General features: G+C 44.8%; 1 protein-coding gene across 1 annotated transcript in view; it reads left to right on the top strand.

Moving 5' to 3' along the window:
* The window catches only part of KCNQ3 (potassium voltage-gated channel subfamily Q member 3), a 315,288-nt gene that overhangs the window by 278,759 nt on the left and 15,085 nt on the right, over positions 1-21,444 (top strand). Inside the window, exons 10-11 of the mRNA XM_037803311.1 lie at positions 18,384-18,586; positions 19,525-19,627. Of these exons, the coding sequence (XP_037659239.1) occupies positions 18,384-18,586; positions 19,525-19,627 (306 nt within the window). The remainder of the gene's footprint in view (positions 1-18,383; positions 18,587-19,524; positions 19,628-21,444) is intronic.

Raw genomic sequence — 21,444 nt, 5'->3', positions numbered from 1 at the left:
TCATGGCCAAAAAGGTCAACAATCATGCAGATGCTGATTCTGCAAAAGAATTGCTAAATCTTTAGAGACTATTCTACAGACATGGACAGAATTTTGCCCGATTGGAATGTACATGCAAAATACCACTCTGCATTGGATTTGGCCCTATTAGGGGCCAGACAGACATATTTTGAGATATGCTTGGGGTGCTTCTCCAGATATTGGAAAGGGGCTCTCTGAAATCAGGTCATCTGCCTGCTCAAGCCCTTCTCAAGGACCTTCCACTCTGCCAGGGGTGGGGAGCACACTTTCTAAAGGGTTAGACTTGCTGGATGTTTGTTGGCTCATCCTTCAGAGAAGGCAAGCAAGGAGAGTTAAGCCAGTCGATGGCCTTCATCCAGGCTCAGGTGGAAGCAGGCCTGTGGCCTGGTTGGCAGGTGAGATGCCAGGTGTGATTGCAGCCAGGCAGTGGGGAATGAGGGCTGGAGGAAGGACGGTGAATTGTTTACAGAGGAATCAATTCCTTTACCCAAGAGAGCTGGGAGCAAGATGGCTAGACATGCATGGGTGCTAGATTCAACTTCCCGGGATGCATTTTCCACTGTAGGATTAGCTTTGATCTTACTTTATTTTTATTTTAAAATAGAGTCAGATTTGGATTGCATCTTATTGCCTTCTTCAAGCATAGTAACCTGCTAGAAGAAAGGGTTATATTCTGTGACTTAACAGATCTTGGTGCTGCACTGAGGGCAGGAAAAATAACTTTTTGTTCCTCTCACTGGAAAGAGCTCAGGCCCATAGTTGCTTATTAAGCTGTTGTTTCATTTTCCCCCACCCAAGGGGCAACAGAGAGATGAGCTTCTCTAATCCCAAAGATTGGGCTGTCTTGACTATTTTGATTTATACACACTTGTTAGAGGAACACACAAGGAACTATAATTGTTGGGAGATTGGCCTTGATAGCTCTATGGTTCTTTCGCCGATTCTAAGGTTCTGAGGTTAATTGGAGGGAAAAGAGCCAACTTGCATTGTGGGCCTATTAGGAGCTAGGCACTTTATTTCATTTTACTCAATCCACAGAAAAAGAGGAGGCAGTTGATCACCCCCACTCACCCCCACCCATCCCCACCATCCCTTCTTACCAAGTCCAGATGTTCCTACACTTGGAGCATTTAAGATTCAGAACTTCCCTAATAAAGCCCTTTATAATATTGTGTGGTCAGAACTTTTCAATTGTCTCTTCCACTCTAGATCGTGAGATGCATGAGTCTAACGCTATCTCTGGGATAAAGGATGTATTCCATAAATATTTTCTAAGTGAATAAATAAATGATCTAAGGAAAGGAGGTATTATAGCTCCATTTTACTCTGAGCTCAAGCATTTATGTATCTTGTGTGTAAGTCAAACACAGAAATAGCTGAACCAAGAGTCCAAATTTAGGTCTCCCTGACTGTCTGAAGGATCTCGTGGTCCTTCCAATACATCAGGCCAACTCCCCCTGTAGCATGGCGGGCGTCATGCCTCCTTGTTGCCCATGAATGGAGAGGGGGTTTGGTTATTCTAACAGACACATGACTTTAGCACTGCTCTCCCTCTGCCGGGAACTCTTCTTGTCTCACATCTTTGTGTAGATGGATCCTTCACTCATTTGGGTCTCTGTTCTGGTGTCACCTCCTCATTGGTAACCCTCTGTGTGTGCCCCATCAGTCTCTATCTCCTTGTCCCTGCTTCTGTTCCCTCATTATTACCAGTGTTGACCTGATATATTATGTACCTGTTTATTGTCTTTCTCTCTCACTAGATTGAATGCCTCCAAGGGTCTAGACTCTGTTTTATTCACTGCTTCATCCCCAGCACCCAAAATAGTGCCTGGGACAGAGCCTGCACATAAATGGTTTCCAGTATAGATTAACCTACTGAGTATGTGGACAGATGGGCAGTCAGATGGATAGGTGGATGGATAAACTCTCTTTTTTTGCAAGTGGCAGAAATCTACCTTAAACTGCCTTGGATAAAAAGGGAAAGATAATGGCTCACATCATCAGTTAATTCAGGGACACCTGGAACTAAGGACTCGGACCCTCCAGGGCTTTCTGCCTTTATCTCTTGTCTTTCCTTTTCTTGCGTGGCTTCCCTCTCTTGGCTGACTTTCTCTGTACCAATGATGCTGTGCCCTCCAGGATCATTTATTTCTTAGTCTACTTCCTATCTACCTACCTTCACCCAATGCCAGTTTGAGAAAACCTGAGACAGCACTCAGACTGGCCCAGTTTGTGCCACATACTCACTCCCTGGATGGTCTCTGTAACTCTGAGAGTAAGAGCCCACTACTGGCCAAATTCCACCTGTTGGAGGGGTTGGGGACAGGTGATTGTCACCTCCTAGTAGAGTCACTTGGTTGAAGTGGGGGGAATCAGTTCTTTTCCCCCAAAGAATGGGGGATGAAATATAGACAAAAACAGTAGTTGCCTTCACAGGCATAAGTTCTATCCAAAGCTCTCAAATTCTTAATAATAATATTCCAGTAAAGAACAGCAATAAAGAACCGTACTGGGTGTATTAGTTACCTAAGGCTGCTGTAACAAATTGCCACAAACTTAGTGCCTTAAAGAACAGAAATGTATTCTCTCACATTTATGGAAACAAAAGTCCAAAATCAAGGTGTTGGCACATTAGTTCCTTCTCGATGTTCTGAGGACTCCGATCCCTGCCTTTCCCCTGAGACCTGGTGGCTGCCAGAAACCCTCTGCATTCCCTGACTTGTAACTGCATCAGTCCAAGCTCTGCCCCTGTCTTCACATCACCTTCTTCTCCATGTGCCATCTCATCTTCTCTTCTCTTGTCCTTGGATTTAGGATCCATCTGAATCCAGGATGCTCTTATCTTGAGATCCTTAATGTAATTACATCTAAAAAAGACCCTTTTCCAAAATAATTCACAAATTCTGATTAGACACACCTTTTGGGGGGCACCATTCAACCACTACCCTGAGCTTCATTCATTCTAGATTATGCCAGGAAATACTTTGGTATTTTGTGTTAGGGGCATCACTTCGAATATCAATAATAACGATTCAGTAGGCATACAGCAGTGCTGATAATTAGGGGTGTCTGTGTGATAAAAGATAGCAGTTCTTTGAATTCTCCGAACAGGTGACTGTGTTGACAATAACTACTTGCCTGATCTCAGTTGTGCACTTTTTATTTTCAAACAAGTCAATCTAAACAGCAACTGCTGGTTCTCCTCCTCTGCATCAATCTTTGGAGAGGGAAGAATTTTGTCCCAGGCATCTCATTCATATCTCCTTCCCATTACAGAGCTATCAGATTCAAAGGAGGATCATGCTTTGCATCAAAGAGTTCAAGTGTAATGATAATAACATATAGAATGCTTACTGTTTGCCGGGTGCTATGCTAAGTAAGTAGCCCTTAGCATCCCTCTGAGGTACTATTTTTAATCCTCATTTTTTAGATGAAAAGCTGAGGGTCAGCGAGGATAAGTAACTGGCCCAAGGGCACACGGCTGGAAAGTAGCAAGAGCAGACCTCTGTCTGCACATGCATGATCCCCCCACCACGCTGGTCCTTACCCTTCTTAGGAACAATGATCTAATCAGTCACTGCACACTCCCTGCTTTGCTTTTTTTGCCCCCCCCCCATCCTGGCTCAGTTAGCTGGGGTCCCTCCCAGGAGCAGGGGCTGTGGAGGCAGGGAAAGGTGCAGAGCCACCCCATCTCTGGAGGGAAAGCGCATTAGGTCTGATACTGAAATTCCCACTCCGCCTTCTGCCTCGACATCAGCCGCATGAAATTCATCTCACAGAGTGATGGGTCACGCTGCAATAAAGCACCTTCTATAAAACACCCAAGAATCAATGGCTATTAAAGGTGTACAGGAATTGAGACATCAATTAATCTAATCCCCTGGTTTTACTGATGAGAAAATTGTTACCCAGAGCAAAACCAGAGGCCTGGCCGTGGTCCCGCGGCTGTTTGTATATCCTCCCGCCATCCGGAACCCACAGCACTGGTCCCAGTGGCAGAGCCAGAGAGGAGATTTGGACCGATTTTGTTCAGCCTTCTCAGTGCAGTCCCTAGCATGTCCTGAGGACTTAATCTCAATTTTCCTTTTGGAAAATGGGGAGTGAGTGTCTATTTTTAACACCACTTTCCCTCCAGATTATGAGCCTAGTGAGAAATAGACATAGCGGTCAGATAAGGCTCAATATATAGGTTACGTTTGCTGGGTACCACAGCACTGGCAATGACCTTGGCAACACTTCCCGCTGAGGCTGGCCTTGGCACCACACGTGGGCAGGGTAAGGACTGCGGAGCCCTGGAAGCCATATGGGGTCATGGCCTGCCTGACCCCAGGGGACACAGCCCGCTCATGAACCCTGACCTTTAGCACAGAGCCCCGCCCAGTCAAGGAACACAGGTGCACTGAAAACAGTATTTAGTCATCTGCCAAGTTCTCATTATTGGCTAGAGTCATTCCCAATTTATTCTTTCCTGGTTCTGGAGGCTAGAAAGTCCAAAATCCAGGTATCAACAGGGACCCGCTCCCTCAGAAGGAGAGATCGTTCCCCGCCTCTCCCCAGCTTCCGATGGTGGCCCGCGGTCCTTGGCATCCCTTGGCTTGTGGCTGCCGCACTCCCATCTCTGCCTCCATCTTCACGTGGTCCTCCCCGGGTGTGTGTTTGTATCTCTGTCTCCAATCTTCTTCTCCCTTCTCTTCCGAAGTCACCAGTCATTGGAATTGGGGCCCACCCTGATCCAGGATGACCTCATTTTAACTTCATGACATCTGCAAAGACCCTATTTCCAAATAAGATACACTCACAGGTCCTGGGGGTTAGGACTTGAGCGTATCTTTTTGGGGGACCCAATTCAACCCGCTTCATTTGCCAAAGGCAGGTGCGCTGGGTTTGTGTGGGGCAAAAAGCTGTGGCGGCCGATCCAGGGTATGCGATTATGAGTCGGAGATTTGTAAGCGAGTTAGATTTCATTATCCACCAACATAGTTGAGGCCACTGGGTGAACCAGCTCCCACGGGGGCTGGGATCAAACCTGTGCCTCTCTGGATCTCTTCAGATCTGTGACCTTTTGCTTATTTAATCAGGAACTTGAAATAACTAGGTGATAGAATTAGGAAGCGGTGATGGCAATAAGGGTTGAGAACAGACTCCAGAATTAGATTATCAGCCTTTAGAGCCTGGCTTGCCTCCTTATTAGCTCTGTGAGCTTGGCCAACTCTCCTAACCTCCCTGCACGGCCATGTCCTTATCTGTGATGTGGGGATAATAATAGCACCACCTCGAGGTTGGTTGGAATGACCCTGGGAGCACCTGGGAGATGGTCCTGCAGGTAGTGAATGCTCAGGAGAGGTGAGTACTGATTCATGGTTACACCATTCATCCAGGGGATTTGGATACATGAAGCAAATAATTATTTTTGGAGAACACCAGAGATGCACCGATTGAGCCTCACTCTAGGAATGGGACCTTATTCGGATAGAGGGTCTTTGCAGATGTAAGCCGGTCTGTTTAAGAGTCTGTTTGTCCTCAGAGGACTGGCTGGAAATGTCCTGCAGTCAGGCTTGCAAATTCCCAGACTCACTGGATAGAGAGTTTGCAGAGCTGACGTTGCAAACCTCTCCAAATGAGAAGGAGCCAGATGAATACAACAGGGTTGTTTCAGAATCGTGTTGCTGTTCCTGGCAACCATCAGTTGGTCTGGCCATGACCCTCTCCCCTCCTTGTCCCTGCTTTATCTGCCCATCCTCTTCCCCAGCCTAACCAGAAACAACCAGCGTCTGGGCCTATGCGCTCTCTTTGCTAGAAGAATCAAGTGATTCCTAAGCCACTTCCAGCTCCTGCATCCTGTGAGTTTGTGGCCACAATAGCAAAAGCAGACCCAGGTATTTTGATGTGTGACACATGAATTATAGGTCACTTTTAGGAATTTTGGTGATGATTTTGAGCACATCACCAAACCTCCTGTGCCTCAGTTTCCCCATCTATCTAATAAATATAAGAGTTCCAGCCTCCTTAGACTGTTGTAAGGATTAGGGGCTTAGTATTAGAATAGATCCTGGCCCACAATAAGCACTATCTAAGGGCTTGTTTTTATTATCATTATTGGTCTCCCAATTGGCACCCACATTTTTAGATTTTCTGGGCTCAGAGTCATTTTTCCGTGGTGTAGAGCTGGTTTCAGAGTCAGATCGACCTAGGTTGGAATCCTGGCTTTGCAATACCTTTCTATTTTCTTTCTTTTCTTCCTTCATTCATTCTCTCACCTGAACTCTGAGAATTAAGAGACCTGCTTTGTGTCAGGCCCTGGAGATTCCCAGGTGAATTGGGGATAGCCCGTGCTCTCAAGGGACTCACAGGCTAATGGGGGAGACACTTGTAGTCTGATGGGGGAGACACTTGTAGTCTGATGGGGGAGGTGGGTGTGTCAACCAAAAATTAAGAGTGGAGTGCGGGGGCTACAGGTGTGGGATAAGATATGGGGTGGAGGCAGGCACAAAGGAAGGGAACTCAAGGAAGTTCTACCTGGAACAGGAGATCAGACAGGATACATGGAGGATGTTTCCTTTGACCTATTGAAGGTGGAGTAGCTTTTCACTGGGTCAAGGGAAGGCACTAATTTTGTTCCTTCTTCATTCTTTCATCCTTCAAACTGTAGGCATTGAGTGCCTAGGACTGTGATCTTTCCCAGAGCCACATTTTTCTATATGAAAACTCCTCAGAAATGCCGACTCATTAGGTTAGTTAAGAATAACACCCAGATGTCCCCAGGAAGATGCACAAAAAACCTTCATAAACAGTGAGTCTTTGTTCTGTATAGAAGAATTTGCTTTGTAGCTAGAAGCAGAGGATGTGGGTTATGAGGTTCCCCCCAGCTCTGCCATGAGTAGTGTGAGGGCTAAAAGAAATTCCCATCATCTTCCTCACCTTTGATGCCATTTCTGGAAGCCTCCACTGTCACTCCACATTTGTTGTCATCTACTCCCCAGTTAATATTTCCCATTTTATTAAAAAGAAGCCAAGATGAGAGAGCAACTCTCATTCACACACTTTTGTCAGGGAGAAAAATAGGACACCAAAGCCACAAATGATTGGCGTGTGGGTGGTATCAGCTGTTATTACTTGGCTGCCTTCTCTGTCTTTCCCAGGGTAGACCATGGTGCTAAAGGAACCTCCTAAGGTGGGCTGCATGTGGGTGAGGCCCCACCCCCATTCCCTGGAGCGATCCAGGCATGTAATTTTCCCAGAAACGGAGGTTGGCTGCTGTGTGCCAGGCACTTGATATCCGCCATCTCATTGAGTGCTCACAATAAACAGCACAATACGGACTCATCAATTTTTCAAAATACTCTTCCTTTTGCTGCTGTGACACTGCATTCCTGGTTTGTCTATCCATCTGTGCATCCATCCCTCCATCCAACCTCATATCCATCCCTCCATCCATCCATCCTTGCATCCATCCATCTACTCAATGATTACTCAGTAAATACCTTCTATGCACCAGAAACTATTCTAGGAATGGGTAATACAGTGATGAACAAGACAGACAAGATCCCCATCTACCTCCTTGACAGGATGTTTCTCAGTCTTCCTGAAGGTAGCATGTCTCAAACTCAACTTTTGATTTGTCCCCAAGTCTGTTTGCCCCCAGCTTGCCCAACTCAAAAAATGGTGTCACCATCCACCCATTTGTGTGCAGCCAGAACCCTTTTAGCTCAAAGCCAGCATAGAATCCATCAGTGAAGGCTGTTGGTTCTATTCCAAAACAGATCGCAAAGTTCTAGTCTCCTCCTTCTTCCCACCGCCATCCCCCTAATCCAAGCCACCACCATCTCTTGCTTGGAAAACTTCAGTGGCTTCCTAAACTTCAGTGGCCTCCTCCTTTTTGTCCTGCTTCCCTTCAATCCATTTTTCCACAGAGTAAATGCAAAGTTGATATACCTTCCCCTTCTAAATCTTTTCAGTGTCCTACAGCTATGCTTAGAATAATATAGAAATTCCTACCAATCCCTGACTGACCTGATCTCTGATGTCACCTCATGCAACTTATGATGGTTTGGGCATGTGCCCTTCATCAAACCCAGTCCTTCACTCCCAAGAGCCAACATGCTGTTCCTTCTGCCTGAGAGCTCTCACCCCTTTTCTTTAAATCTGGCTTCCTCTCACCCTGTAGGCCTCAGTTTCCATGTCTGGACCCCAACTTTTTGCTCCTGGACTTAGCTTCCTAATTGGTCTCCCCTTGCACTCAAAGAAGCCTTCTTGACCACCGTACCCAGGATGACCTCCCGTTAGTCCCCGTCAGTCTTGGTTTCCTCATCAGGGTTCTAGAAATATATGTATCTGTTTGCTTATTGTCTGTCTTCTTGCCTCCGTCGTAAGCTCGCTGGAGGCTGAAAACCACGTCAATTTTATTCACCTATATTTTATTCATTATATACTCAGCAGGGTACCAGGAGCCTAGCATTTCCAACGTGCTGAACACATTTTTGTTGAACAAATAATAAAATAGCTCCATTTCACAGATGAGGGAACTGAGTCAGAGTTAATGACTTCCCCAAGTTGAAATAAAATTAAGTACAAAACAGAAATTCAACCCATTTCTCTTATTCAAGTGTTCACTCTTTCTACTATACTGCAGTTCCTCTGCCAGCTGAGATTGGATATGTTTTATTACTCTGAAGACCAAGTATTTTATTCTTTCCTTCCTTCAACAACATCATAATAATTTTTCAGTGCTTGCTAAGCGCCAGGCACTGTGCTAGATGCTGGATTCACAAAATTGAACAAGGTCCAGTGTCTGGCCCAAGAACTTATCCTTTACTTTCTGAACCTCAGCACTATTGACATTTTTTAATGCAATTTTATTGAGGTATATTCACAAACCATACAGTCTTCCAAAGTGTCTAGTCAGTTGTTTACAGTATCATCATATAGTTGTGCATTCATCAACACAATGAATTTTTTTAACATTTTCATTACTCCAAAAAATAAAACTAAAAATAAGAATAAAAATAAAAAATTAAAGTGAAAAAGAACACCCAAAACATCTCATACTCCTTTTCCCCTTATTATTCATTTACTTTTTGTCCCCCCTTTTCTTCTACTCATCTGTCCATACACTGAATAAAGGGAATGTGAGTCACAAGGTTTTTACAATCACACAGTCACACTGTATAAGCTATGTAGTTATACGATCATCTTCAAGAATCAAGGATACCAGACTGCAGTTCAACATTTTCAGGTATTTCTTTCTAGCTATTCTAGTACACTAAAAACTAAAAAGGGATAGCTATATAATGCTTAAGAATAACCTCCAGAATGACCTCTCAACTCCATTTGAGATCTCTTAACCACTGATGCTTTAATTTGTTTCATTTCTCTTCCCCCTCTTGGTCAGGAAGGCTTTCTCAATCCCACAATGCCAAGTCCAGGCTCATTCCTAGGAGTCATGTCCCATGTAGGCGGGAGGGCAGTGAGTTCACCTGCCAAGTGGGCTTGGAGAGAGACAGGCCACATCTGAGCAAAAAAAAGAGGTTTTCTGGGGGTGACCGTTAAGCACAATTATAAGTAGGTTTAGCCTCTCCTATGTAGTAACAAGCTTCATAAGGGCAAGCCCCAAGATAGAGGTCTTGGCCTACTATGATGGTAGTCCCCAGTGCTTGTGAGAATATCAGGAGTTCCCCAGGTGGGGAAGTTTAATGTTTCCAACATTTTTCCCCAGGCCCTCAAGGGGAGCTTTGCAAATACTGTTTATTCTCTGCCCAAATAACTCTGGGATGTATTGGGGTTTCACGTTACCCTATACAAACCAACCAGATCTCACCCCCTATTCAAGGTTCCATGTAATCGTGGTGTTTGAGTCAACTGACCATTCAAGTTGACTTATATAGCATGCTACAAAAAACACAGATTTTGCACCAAATAAATATCTCTTCCTTTGGTCTCACACAGAAGTTGAGGTTTTAACACACAGTCAATATCATGCTTTTCCCTTCAGTCTATTTTACCTTAGTTCTAATATAGTCCATTTCATTCGTATCTCTAATTGAAGTCTGATCTCTTTTTCAGCTTCTTTAACATTTGCTGTATGGGGTAATGCTGACATTCATAGCTGCTGGACTCTGGCTCTGAGTCTCAGGTGTCATACAGATACCCAAAGTTACAGGGCCTAATCACGTTATACACAAATAGCTCAGCAGCTCAGAGTTTAGAGACAACTGTTACAGCTCAGGCATAGATGTAACTACTGTAAGAGCTTACAATCTAGGAACCTTTACCATAAGCCTTCCCCTGATAACCTATGCTCTCAGATTCAGTTCTCAGAGTTTGCACATTATATAGTTAGTGCATATTAGTGAGGTGTTACAATGTTTGTCTTTTTGATTCTGGCTTATTTCACTCAAGATACTGTCCTCAAGATCCGTTTACCTAGTTGCATACTCACAACTTCATTTCTTCTTGCTGCTGCTCAGTATTCCATTGTATGTATACACCACAGTTCACCATTCCATTATCAGTCAATGTATCCTTAGGCCACCTCTATCCATTGTGAATTATGAATTCTGCTGCCATAAACACCAGTGTGCAATGTCCACTCATGTCCCTGCCCTCAGTTCTTCCAAGCATGTACTCAATAACAAGATTGCGGGACCGTATGGCAACTCCACAGTTAGCTTCCTGTGGAACCACCACACTGCCCTCCAGCTGGGCTGTGCCATTCTACCTCCCTACCAACATCCACATTTTATCCAGCACTTTTATCCCTCTGTTTGTTTTTTAAACAGTTTTATTCACACGCCATACAATCCACCCTAAGTAAATAATCAATGATTCCAGGTATAATGACATAATTATGCATTCACCACCACAATCTATATGAGGACATTTCCATTTCCTCCCCAAAGAAAAAAGAAAAGGAGAAAAAAAACGAAGAATAAAAATACAAAAGATAGAAGAAAAATAAAAATAAAATACAATGAAAAGGTCAGAAAACACCGTGACTACCAAGAATCCTATATCACTCCCTTATATCTCCCTCTTAAAAGACATTTAGCTTTGTTTATTGCTTTTGTTACAATTAGTGGAAGCATCTTACAATGTTACCATTAACTATAGACTCTAGTTTGCATTGACTGTATTTTTCCTCTATACCAACCAATTTTCAACACCTTGCAATGTTGACATTCATTTGTTCTCTCTCATTTAAAAACATTCTTATATTTGTGCATTTAATCACCATCATTGACCACTCTAGTTTCACTAAGTTATATAATCCCAGTCTTTATCTTCTGTTTTTCCTTCTGGAGTCATACATGCCCTTAGCCTTCCTCTTTCAACCATATTCACACTCATCTTTGTTCAGAGTACTTACAATATTGTGTTACCACCACACAATATATGCTATCCATTCCATTTCTGGATCTATACAATCAATCCTGTTGAGCCTTCTGTACTCCTTCAACATCAAATGCCTGATCTCCAACCTGTTTCTATCTCCTGATAACCTGTGTTCTCAACTCTCAATTTCACTCAACAATGTTAGTCTGTATTAGTGAGACCATACAATATCCTTGCTGACAGTCTTCATTTATATACTCTTCTCCACATCTCTCTCTCCTGTCTTTTCCTATCTGCCTATAGTGCTCCCTTTAGTATTTCTTGTAGAGCAGGTATCTTGTACACAAACTCTTTCAAAGTCTGTTTGTCTAAAAATATTTTAAACTCTCCCTCATTTTTGAAGGACAGTTTTGCCAGATATAGAATCCTTGGTTGGCAGTTTTTCTCTTTCACTATCTTAAAGATATCATACCACTGCCTTCTTGCATCCATGGTTTCAACTGAGAAATTTGGATAGTTTTATTGAGCTCCCTTTGTATGTTATGGATTGCTTTTTTCTTTTCTCTTTGTCTTTGACATTTGATAATCTGATTATTAAAGTGTCTTGGAGTTGGTCTACTTGGATCTCATCTGTTTGTGGTACCTTGTGCTTCTGGGATCTCTAATTTTATATCTTTCATAAGAAATGAGAACTTTTCCATGATTATTTCCTTCATTATTTTTTCTGCCCTTTTTCCCTTCCTCTTCTCCCCTTCTGGACACCCATGACACATACATTCATGTGCTTTGTGTTGTCATCCAATTCCTGGGACCCTACTGATATTTTTCCATTTTTCCCTGCCTGTTCTTTTGTGTGTAGGATTTCAGATGTTCTGTCCTCTAGTTCCTGAATCCTTTCTTCTGACTCTTCAAATCTGCTGTTGTATGTCTCCATTGTGTTTTTCATCTCTTCTATTGTGCCTTTCATTCCCATAATTTCTGCCAGTTGTTTTTTCAAACTTTCGAGTTCTTCATGTTTGGATAATGTTTTCTTTATATCCTTCACCTCTTTTTCTATATCTTCCCTGAACTCATTGATTTGATTTTTGAATTGATTTAGGATATTTATTTGAAAATCTTTAATTAGTTTTTTCAACTCCTGTATCTCATTTGAAGTGTAAGTTTTGTTCCTTTGACTGAGCCATATCTTCATTTTTCCTAATGTGGTTCATATATTTTTGTTGTCTAGGCATCTGGTTTCCTTGATTTCCCAATCAGATTTTCCCAGACCAGATGGGCCCAGGTCTCAAGAGGAGGCTGTAATCAGTATCAGGGTTCCCTGAGGGTAAGACCAGAAGATTGTCAGACTTTCCCGTGAGGCCTCTAGACTCTGTGCTTTTCCCATCCTGCCCAGCAGGTGGTGCTTGTCAGCCCACAGCTCCCCACCAGCATAAAGAGGTGCAGTCCCTTTAATTCTCAGTGGACCCCATCCTGGCCAGGGGCTGAGAGTGTCAGAAGTCAAGCTCAAGCTCTTTCTGTTTTCTCCCCTCCCCACCCTCCACCCCCAGGCCCTGGAGTCTGAGTTCTCTGAAAGGGGCAGCCACTTGAGCTGGGCCCCACCCCCCCTTCTTAGGGAAGATAAGCCCTTCAGGGAATTATCTCCTACGCTTGAGTATTTTCTTTGACTCTCTGACTATCTTAACTCTACCTTTGCCTGGGTCAGTGCTGACAATTGAAAATGCCTGAGGCTTTCTCTAATGAGCTACTTAGAATGCAAGAAAAAAAAGGAGAAAAGAAATCCCCTTTTCAGAGCCAGTCCCCAGCCCTCCAGTTCACCAGGCAAGAACCAGAATTGGTACCTGGTTCGGTGTGCCTCTTTTCCTGGGGCACAGCCCTTTTCCAGTATTCTGAGCTCAGCCCACTGCAAAAGCTCTGTTTTTATTTATTTATGTATTTTTTTCCCTTCAGCCCCAATGCCTCTCTGCCAGGAGAAAACTCTGGTTCCTTTACTGCTTGCTCCGGGTTTATCTGTGCACATAACATGTATTCAGTTGTCCAAATTTGTTAATTAAAATCACAATTGGAGCTTGGTTGAACTACATTCCCTTGCTACCAGCAAGGACTGCTTCTTTCTCCCACAGCAAAGTTTTGCAACTCAGCCTGTCATGCCAGTGGGGGAGGGGCACCAGCTCCGCAGTTTGGGGAGCTTTACTCACAGTTCTATGCTGTGATCTCAGCTGTTCCACCCAGTCCAGACTGGTGCATGATGTGTGTTTGGTCACAGATGTCCCCCCATCAGTTGTTCCAGACTATTTTCTAGTTATTCCTGGCTATTTACTAGTTGCTCTAAGGAACTAACTAAATTCCACACCTCCCTATGCCGGCATCTTCTATTGACATTTTGGCAAACATAATTCTTTGTTTTTAGAAGCTGTTTTAGGATGTAGTGTAGGATGTTTAGCAGCATTCCTGACTTCTGCTCACTAGAATCCAAGAACAATCCCTGGTTGTGTCAATCAAATATATTTCTAGACAAGTGTGCCCTGGAGAACAAAATCACCCCTTCTTGAGAGCCCCTGCTTTGGTGGGAGAATCCCTAGTGCCCTAAGGTTTCATTACAGTGGCCAAGAGCCATGGTGGAGAAAAGCCCAAGATGTTCTTCAGAGCACGGCAGACGGATGTCTAATTGGATCAGGAGTGGGAGTGAGACGTTGGGAGTTGGGCTTGGACCAAGGTTTGGACAAAAAGTAAGAGCAGTTTAGATGAAAGAAAATACGAAGGTTTCCTAGCTAGAAGTCACAGGATGTGCAAAGGCTGGGAAGTGGGGAAGTCCAGGAACTGCCTGGAGTTCAAATGGCTGGAGTTCCCTGGGTGCTGGGATGTGAGGCAGGAGCCCAAGGCCAGAGCTGTCTCTGCCAGAGCAGAACAATCTTCATTTTTACTTTGCTGTTCCCAGTCCATTCATTTCCAGTTTATCCAATTCATGTTTGGAAAATGTTTCTCTACACTTAATAAATATAGGGACCTGGCTTTCCAAGGGACTCTGATGGCAGCTTCAAGGAGGGCTTTTCTTGCAAGACCTGCAGTATCCTCCAAGATCGAGACCTGAATAATGCACTGGAAATCCATATAGAGAAGGGCAGAGAGGAATTTAGAGTTTTAGGATTCAACTTGGCCTTGCATTTTTTATTATCCTTTGGGGTTTGGGATTTCAGGCAACCCAATTAGGAAGTAAGCTTATCACCCACTCTGTTGGAGGAACAATTCCTTACTCCTCTTGGGTGCAGTTGCTGTGGGTAATTCAGAACAGAGGTTTCTGAATTGTGCCCTATGTCTCTGGTCTCCTGCTGTGTCTGCATCTATCCCTATAAGCCAACATCTGTGACCAGTGGGCATTAAGTAAACACGGGCAAAGCAAATCTGATTGTCAGCAGTTTCAGATAGGCTTTTAAATGTCAAACAAGCAAATCCTAACTCCCAGCACAGATAGAACCAAAACACCTCTTTCATTATCTTTCTAATATTCAGCATTTATGCTGAGATTTCAAGTCAGGGCAAAGTGGGCTACCGTTAATTTTGTCTTGCTTAATTTACCTGGAAGCAAGTTTCTCGTACACATATCTCCTACTAAGGTTGAGTGCAATGACAGTTTTCAGTGTTTTGAGACTAGCTTTAAGATGCACCATAAAATAATATGTAAATCCCAAGAACACATTTCACTTCATTAAAAAACAAAACAAAACAAAAAAACCACCACCTTTTGTGTCCCAGGAAATTGTATCCATCCTTCTCACACGTTGCTAACCTTCCACTGCCTCAGTGTGAGGGGGATTATTTGCCAAGATGATGAGAGCCTGCATTGATTGAATGTATACCACATCCCAGACAGTCTGCTAAGCACTTTACACGCATCGCTTCATTTAATCCTTACAGTGAGGTGTGGGCTTATTGTCATCCTTTTATACATGAAGAAACTAGGTGTTCTGGTTTGCTAATGCTGCTATTATGCAAAATACCAGAAATGGATTGACTTTTAAAAGGGGGTTGATTTGGTTGCAAAGTTACCGTCTTTAGACCATAAAAGTGTCCAAGCTAAGGCATCAACAATAGGGTACCTTCACTGGAGGATGGCCAGTGGCACCTGGAAAAACCTCTGTTAGCTGGGAAGGCACACTGCTGGTGTCTCCTTGCTCCCAGGTTGCATTTCAAAATGGCTTTCTCCAAAATGTAAGTGTTGGCTTTCAACAGCCATCTTCAAAATGTCTCTCTAAGCTGCAGCTAGCGTCTGGGCCTGCCTGGCTCTTTTTAAAGTACTATAGTAAATCAATCAAGAACCATGCTGAAAGGGCAGGGCCACACCTCCATGGAAATTATCCAATCAAAGGTCTGGCCCACAGTTGGGTGAGGCACATCTCCATGGAAACAACCTAATCCAAAGATTCCAACCTAATCAACACTAATACGTCTGCCCCCATGAGATTGCATTAAAGAACATGGTGTTTGAGGGAACATAATACATCCAAACCGGCATACTAGGCATCAGGGAGGGTAAGTTATGTGCCCAAGGACACATGGTTTGTCAGGACTTTGCTACCCAGGTTGGTTTTGCCCCAACGGCCATAATCTTAGCCACTGCACCGACTTCCCAGATATGCTGGGCAGGGGGTTTGCTAGGACCCCAGATAGCCAGACAGAGTCCCTGCCTTTCTGGGGTTGCGTAATCAGTGGGGCAGGCAGATGTGAAAACGTACAGTGTGTCAGACTCTGTGACAGAGAAACCAGAGTGTTTTGGAGCATGCATGGGCACTAATCTCCAAGTGGTGATGCTCAAGCACAGTTTTAAAGGGCAGATAGGAAGGAGGCTGACTGAGAAGGCAAGAAAGGGCAGGCAGGAGGGTCACTGGGGAAGGGCAAGGTGTTTGGTGCTGATGGAAAGGCAGAACTTAGGGGTGCAGAAGGGAGATAGGCAGGGGTCAAGAGGGAGCAGAGCTGGAGAGGTGACTCTCCCGCAGCCCCCTCTTTACTAAGCTCTTGGTTTAGAAAAGCCTTCTAGGTGTGTTCAGTTGACTTCCTGCTTTGTCCACTATTTTTAGCTTGTGGGCTCTAATTTGTCCTAATAGTCGTTCATCTAGTACCGGTCAGGAAGGCAGCTCTGAAAATTGAGACTTTGGATGATGGAACTGCTGAGTATTGGAGCTTCTCTAAATATTTCTGGAGTAGGTTATTTGTGGAGTTCTTCAATCAAACTGCTCTAACAGTGCTGCAGGAGAACAGACCCAAAGAGAGGCAGGAACAACAATTGTTCGTTCATATATCCATTCCTGAATGAATGAATGAGATATCTTTTAACACCTTCTATGTGCCAGGCAGTGGGAAAGAAGCTTCACAGATATGATCACAGGCAAAACTTTCAAAAGGTTTATGGAGCAAGTGTTTTGGGGCCACTTAACAGAGGATGACCGGCTCCCCAAAGGCAGACAGGGCCCTGCCCAGCATGCCTCACCTCCGCAGCCCCGACCGCCATCACCTCCCCATTGCACCAAACTGCAAAGACATCAGCAGCTTCTGGCAGGAGGCAGAGGCCTTCCAACTCTTCAGAAACTGCAAAATCATCTCAGGCCAATGCCAAGCTGGCAGGTGTAGTACTGGGCGTTCAACAAGCCATATTCATTCACTCAGTCATTTACCCCACAAATAAGTGAGAGCCTCCTGCGTGCCAAGCTCTGTGTTGGGTGATGGAGAGGAAGCCACAGAGTTTAGTATATTGATGTGTGAAAATAGATAACGCAGCTCTCCCAGAAATTTACCTTACAGAAAGGACTTCATTCCTTGCCCAAAAGATAAAGGGGCTGAGTTGAGAAATAGAGAACAGAAACTTATATTTATAGAGCACTCACTATGTGCCAGGCTGTTTGCCAAATCTTTGACAACCATTATCTCCTGGCAGCCATGTGAGGCAGAGAATGCTTGTCTCTATTTTACAGATGAGGCAGCTGAGGCTCAGAAAGGTTGTAGATTTGCCCTGAGGTCACCCAGATGATAAGGGGTGGAGGGGGCTTCAAGCTGAGGTGCAACTGGCTTTTTACACCAGGGCAACTTTATACTGGGAATTATTAAGTGGTTTTCATATCAAGGACCCTTTTGGCAGTGTGATGAAGTCCATGGGCCCCTTCTCAGAATAATGTTGAAACCAAAAACAAAGCGCATATGATCACAAAGGAAACATTACATTGAAACATAGTTATCAAAACATTTTAAAATTTGAGATGCAGTAGCATACATGCTTCTTTGTGAATGAACTTAATGACAAGATCGAGTGGCAGGTTAAATATTCTGAAGACTGATGAGCATAAACAATACCTTGAGATAACAAGGTATGAAATTATCTGTGATTTATGTTGTGAAAAGGCACAGGCGTTGAGGATATTACTGAGGTTTCTTATCTATATGCAAACTGAAAGAGATGCAGAATTCCAGTCAGAGGTCAGTAAATTCAAGATGTGCTTTTTCCCATCCAAGTTCTTGGGCCCCCTAAAAGCTCTCCATGGAGGGTGTCTGTGGACACCACCTTCAGGACCCCTGCTTTATGTCATTTATGTCCTCCGGTTCCATTCACGGAAAATTCTGTATGAATTTGTTGGTCGAGGTCACTATCTGGGCACCACGGGGTGGAACAAAGGAAAGACAGGAAGTTCCTGATGCAGAGGAAAGAGAGGAGCAGAGAAGGAACAAAGCCGTGGCACCTGCCCCCGTGAGAGAGGCATTTTATAGGCCGGTGTCTCCTTTGAGCTCCTTTAAGCATATGGAGAAGCTGAAATTCAGAGAAGCTAAGTAACTTGCCCAGGTGTAATAGCTCGTAAGTTATTGAGCTAGGACTCGACCCAAGCACAGTCCTGTTCCACGCTGTTGAACGGACTTGTGGGTGCACCAGCCCCTTCAGGTTGTGGGTGCACCGGCCCCTTCAGGACAAGAAGGGACAATCTTTATGGAGGGCGGGGAAGTGACGAGAGCCTGCACTGAAGGAGGAAAATTGTTAACTTTTGCTTATTTTGTAGCCAAAAGCTGGGTCTCTTGGATCGGGTTCGCCTTTCTAATCCTCGTGGTAGCAATACTAAAGGAAAGCTATTTACCCCTCTGAATGTAGATGCCATAGAAGAAAGTCCTTCTAAAGAACCAAAGCCTGTTGGCTTAAACAATAAAGAGCGTTTCCGCACGGCCTTCCGCATGAAAGCCTATGCTTTCTGGCAGAGTTCTGAAGGTAACGCCTTTCTTCTCTCTCACCCCTGTCCCCTCCAGCTCCACCCATCTCCTGGCCCCTCTCTCTCCCTCCCTCTCCCCTTTGGTGAACTCTCAAGTCTACAAAATAGCCCTTTCCTTACCTGCCCTGAACCGACGACATCTTGGTCGTCTTACTCATTTCCGCTGGGCTGGTGGCATCTGTGCTACCTCCTCGGGGACCCAGAGGTCGTGTGGCTCCCAAGTGAGCTGTTCTCCTGGGCAGGGATGGCCACCCCTGTCCAACGCAAACCCCCAGGCAGCCCTGGACCATGGCACCATGGTGCTGTGGGAAACTCCGGTGCCTGAGTTGTCAGGGAGACCAGCTTGAAAGAGGGAGAGATGCAGGGGCAGAGTCATCCAGGGAAAGTGGGTGGGAAGAGGGGTCCACCTGCCTGGGCTGTGTGAACAGTGGCCTCCAAGCACCACTTTCCCTTATGAAAAGGGAGGACAAGCGGGAAAGCTGCGTCCTCAATGGCTGTGCACTGCCTGACAGGCCCTTGACCCCACCTCTAAGACGCCCTGAAGTGTGTGTGGTTTGGAGTGTGCCTTCCCGAGGTCTTGAGGGTGGGGACAGACAGCTAGAATCCAGCTCAGTCCAACTGTGAAGCCCACACATGTGTCCTGGCTGCCTCCATGGGACCCCTCTGGAGCCCCAGAACTCACGGCACATCCCTTGTAGCACACCTTCCCCACCTCACTGACAGTCCTGAACTCCCAGCAGCTCTGACTCAGACTTGTGATGACAATTAGAACGGTGGCAAGACATCCTGTCTGGAGAACGTTGCATGGTTTTCGCAGAGTGGGAGCAAAGACTGTGGAGGCTGACGAATCCAGTGCTTGGGAGCTTCTGAATGACAAAAGTCCCCAGGCCTTACCAAGTTCTGTGGCCTGGTGTTGATAAGTGTGTCTCCCTCCCAGATGCTGGGACAGGTGACCCCACGGCAGAAGACAGGGGCTACGGGAATGACTTCCTCATCGAAGACATGATCCCCACCCTGAAGGCCGCCATCCGAGCAGTCAGGTAGGGCCCCCCCTTCTCCCCGCTGTGTGCCTCTGCAGGACCCAGCTCAGCTTCCACAGGGCATTCAGCAAGTGCTCTTGGGATGTCGGGAAAGGGGTAGGAAGCCCCTTGAGGAACTCTTGGGTCATGCTTAGAGTCCATTCGTGGAAGTTCCTATATGGGAGGATGCTACCTAAAAAACCACAAATCACTATGGGTGGTTCTTGCTCACCTCTTTACAAAAATTCTCCCCCAGGCCTCCTGATAGCGTTTCCAACTGCCATTCCCTTCTCATTTATTTTAAAAGGGGGATCTGGGTGTGGAGTATTGACATGAGGTTTCCTTCCTTTATAAGCGTCTTACTCAAAATATCTTTTCTTCCGCCTCTCTTCATCCATATAGCTCTTTTTAAAGATAATCAATGATAGGATTTTTTGTTTGTTTCAGTGGAGACTATAATCCACTTTGGCTATTTCTGTTCGCCTGTAGAATTCTGCAAGAAAATAAAAGTATGCTGTTACTTAAAAAAAATTTTATGAGGATATGGGCTTGTAAACACGCAAAAGGACGGCAGTGACTCCTAGAAACTAATTTGGATTCTCTAAGAACTAGTCTTGATCCTTTCAGCAAGCTTCCCAGTAGATCAGGGAAAGACAAGAGTGTTATAATATGTGGACCTAAGCTAAGCCTTTAATTGCATTTCTCATGACATTGTCATGCCCAATATGGTGGCAGTATGGTTGGCGAAGAGCACAGCTATCTAGATTCATAGTTTGTGGGTAATCTTATACAAAGAAACCAAGTGGATGAATCTGTGTCATCCTGGAGGGAGGCTCTGCTGGGATGCCCCCAGCTCTGACCTCTGCCCATTCCTTTTTATCGTTGTGTTGAGGCTGTAGTTCAGAAGTCAACAGTCTTTTCTCTGAAGGGCCAGATAGCAAATATTTTAGGCTTTGCAGCCCGTATGGACTCAGTCATCAGTATTCAACCCTGCCACTGTAGCATGGAAGCTACCATAGGTAATATATAAATGAATGGGTGTGCTGTGTTTCGATTACAAAAACAGGCAGCAGACTGGATTTGGCCCATGGACCATATTTTGCCCTTGGTTTGCCTTATCTTAGATGGAGCTATATTTAGGGCAGTCTTATAAAATGGTATGACGTTAGGAAGGATGGGAAATATATTGGATGACATAACCAATATGTCGAAATACTGTTAACAGCTGGAGCAATGAACAGAATGACTTTGAATGCACCATAACAAGTAACAGTACAAGGTGAGAGGGCATGGGGTAAGCCATGGCTTCCTGACCCTGACCTGTGGTCAGAGGTTTGAAGTGACACTGCTCAGCAGGAATAAAACTCATAATGGGTTCTCCAGGAGCGTTAGCCAACCTGGTGATTTTATTGGTTCCCAGGAAAATGGAGGTGAGGATTTGGCCTCATCTACCAGTTCACAGTGCCCTACCTTCTGAAAAGCCAGAGAAGATGCAGGTAAAAGAAACCAGTGTTTCTTTGCTAGGAGCTCACAAGCAGGTGAACTAAGAAGGATAATGAGGAGGAGATATGACGGCGGTCCTCAGAAAGCAGTGTGACACAGTGATTAAGAACATGGGCCTTGTCAGCACGCAAACCTGGGTTTGAGGACCACCTCTGACATCATTAGTGAGATGGTCCAGGTGGATGCTGAAGCTGTCTGAGCCACAGTTCCACCATCTATAAAGCAATCTGATAGCCAGATTGTTCATAAAGCACCCAGGTCAGTGACTGGCATGTAATAAATGCTCAATAAAAGTTAGCTCTTATTGTTACTACCATTTTCTTATTATTCAGGTG

This window comes from Choloepus didactylus, chromosome 14 (assembly GCF_015220235.1).
Source record: "Choloepus didactylus isolate mChoDid1 chromosome 14, mChoDid1.pri, whole genome shotgun sequence".
Classification (NCBI taxonomy): domain Eukaryota; kingdom Metazoa; phylum Chordata; class Mammalia; order Pilosa; family Megalonychidae; genus Choloepus; species Choloepus didactylus.
This window is presented reverse-complemented; position numbering and strand designations above follow the sequence as displayed.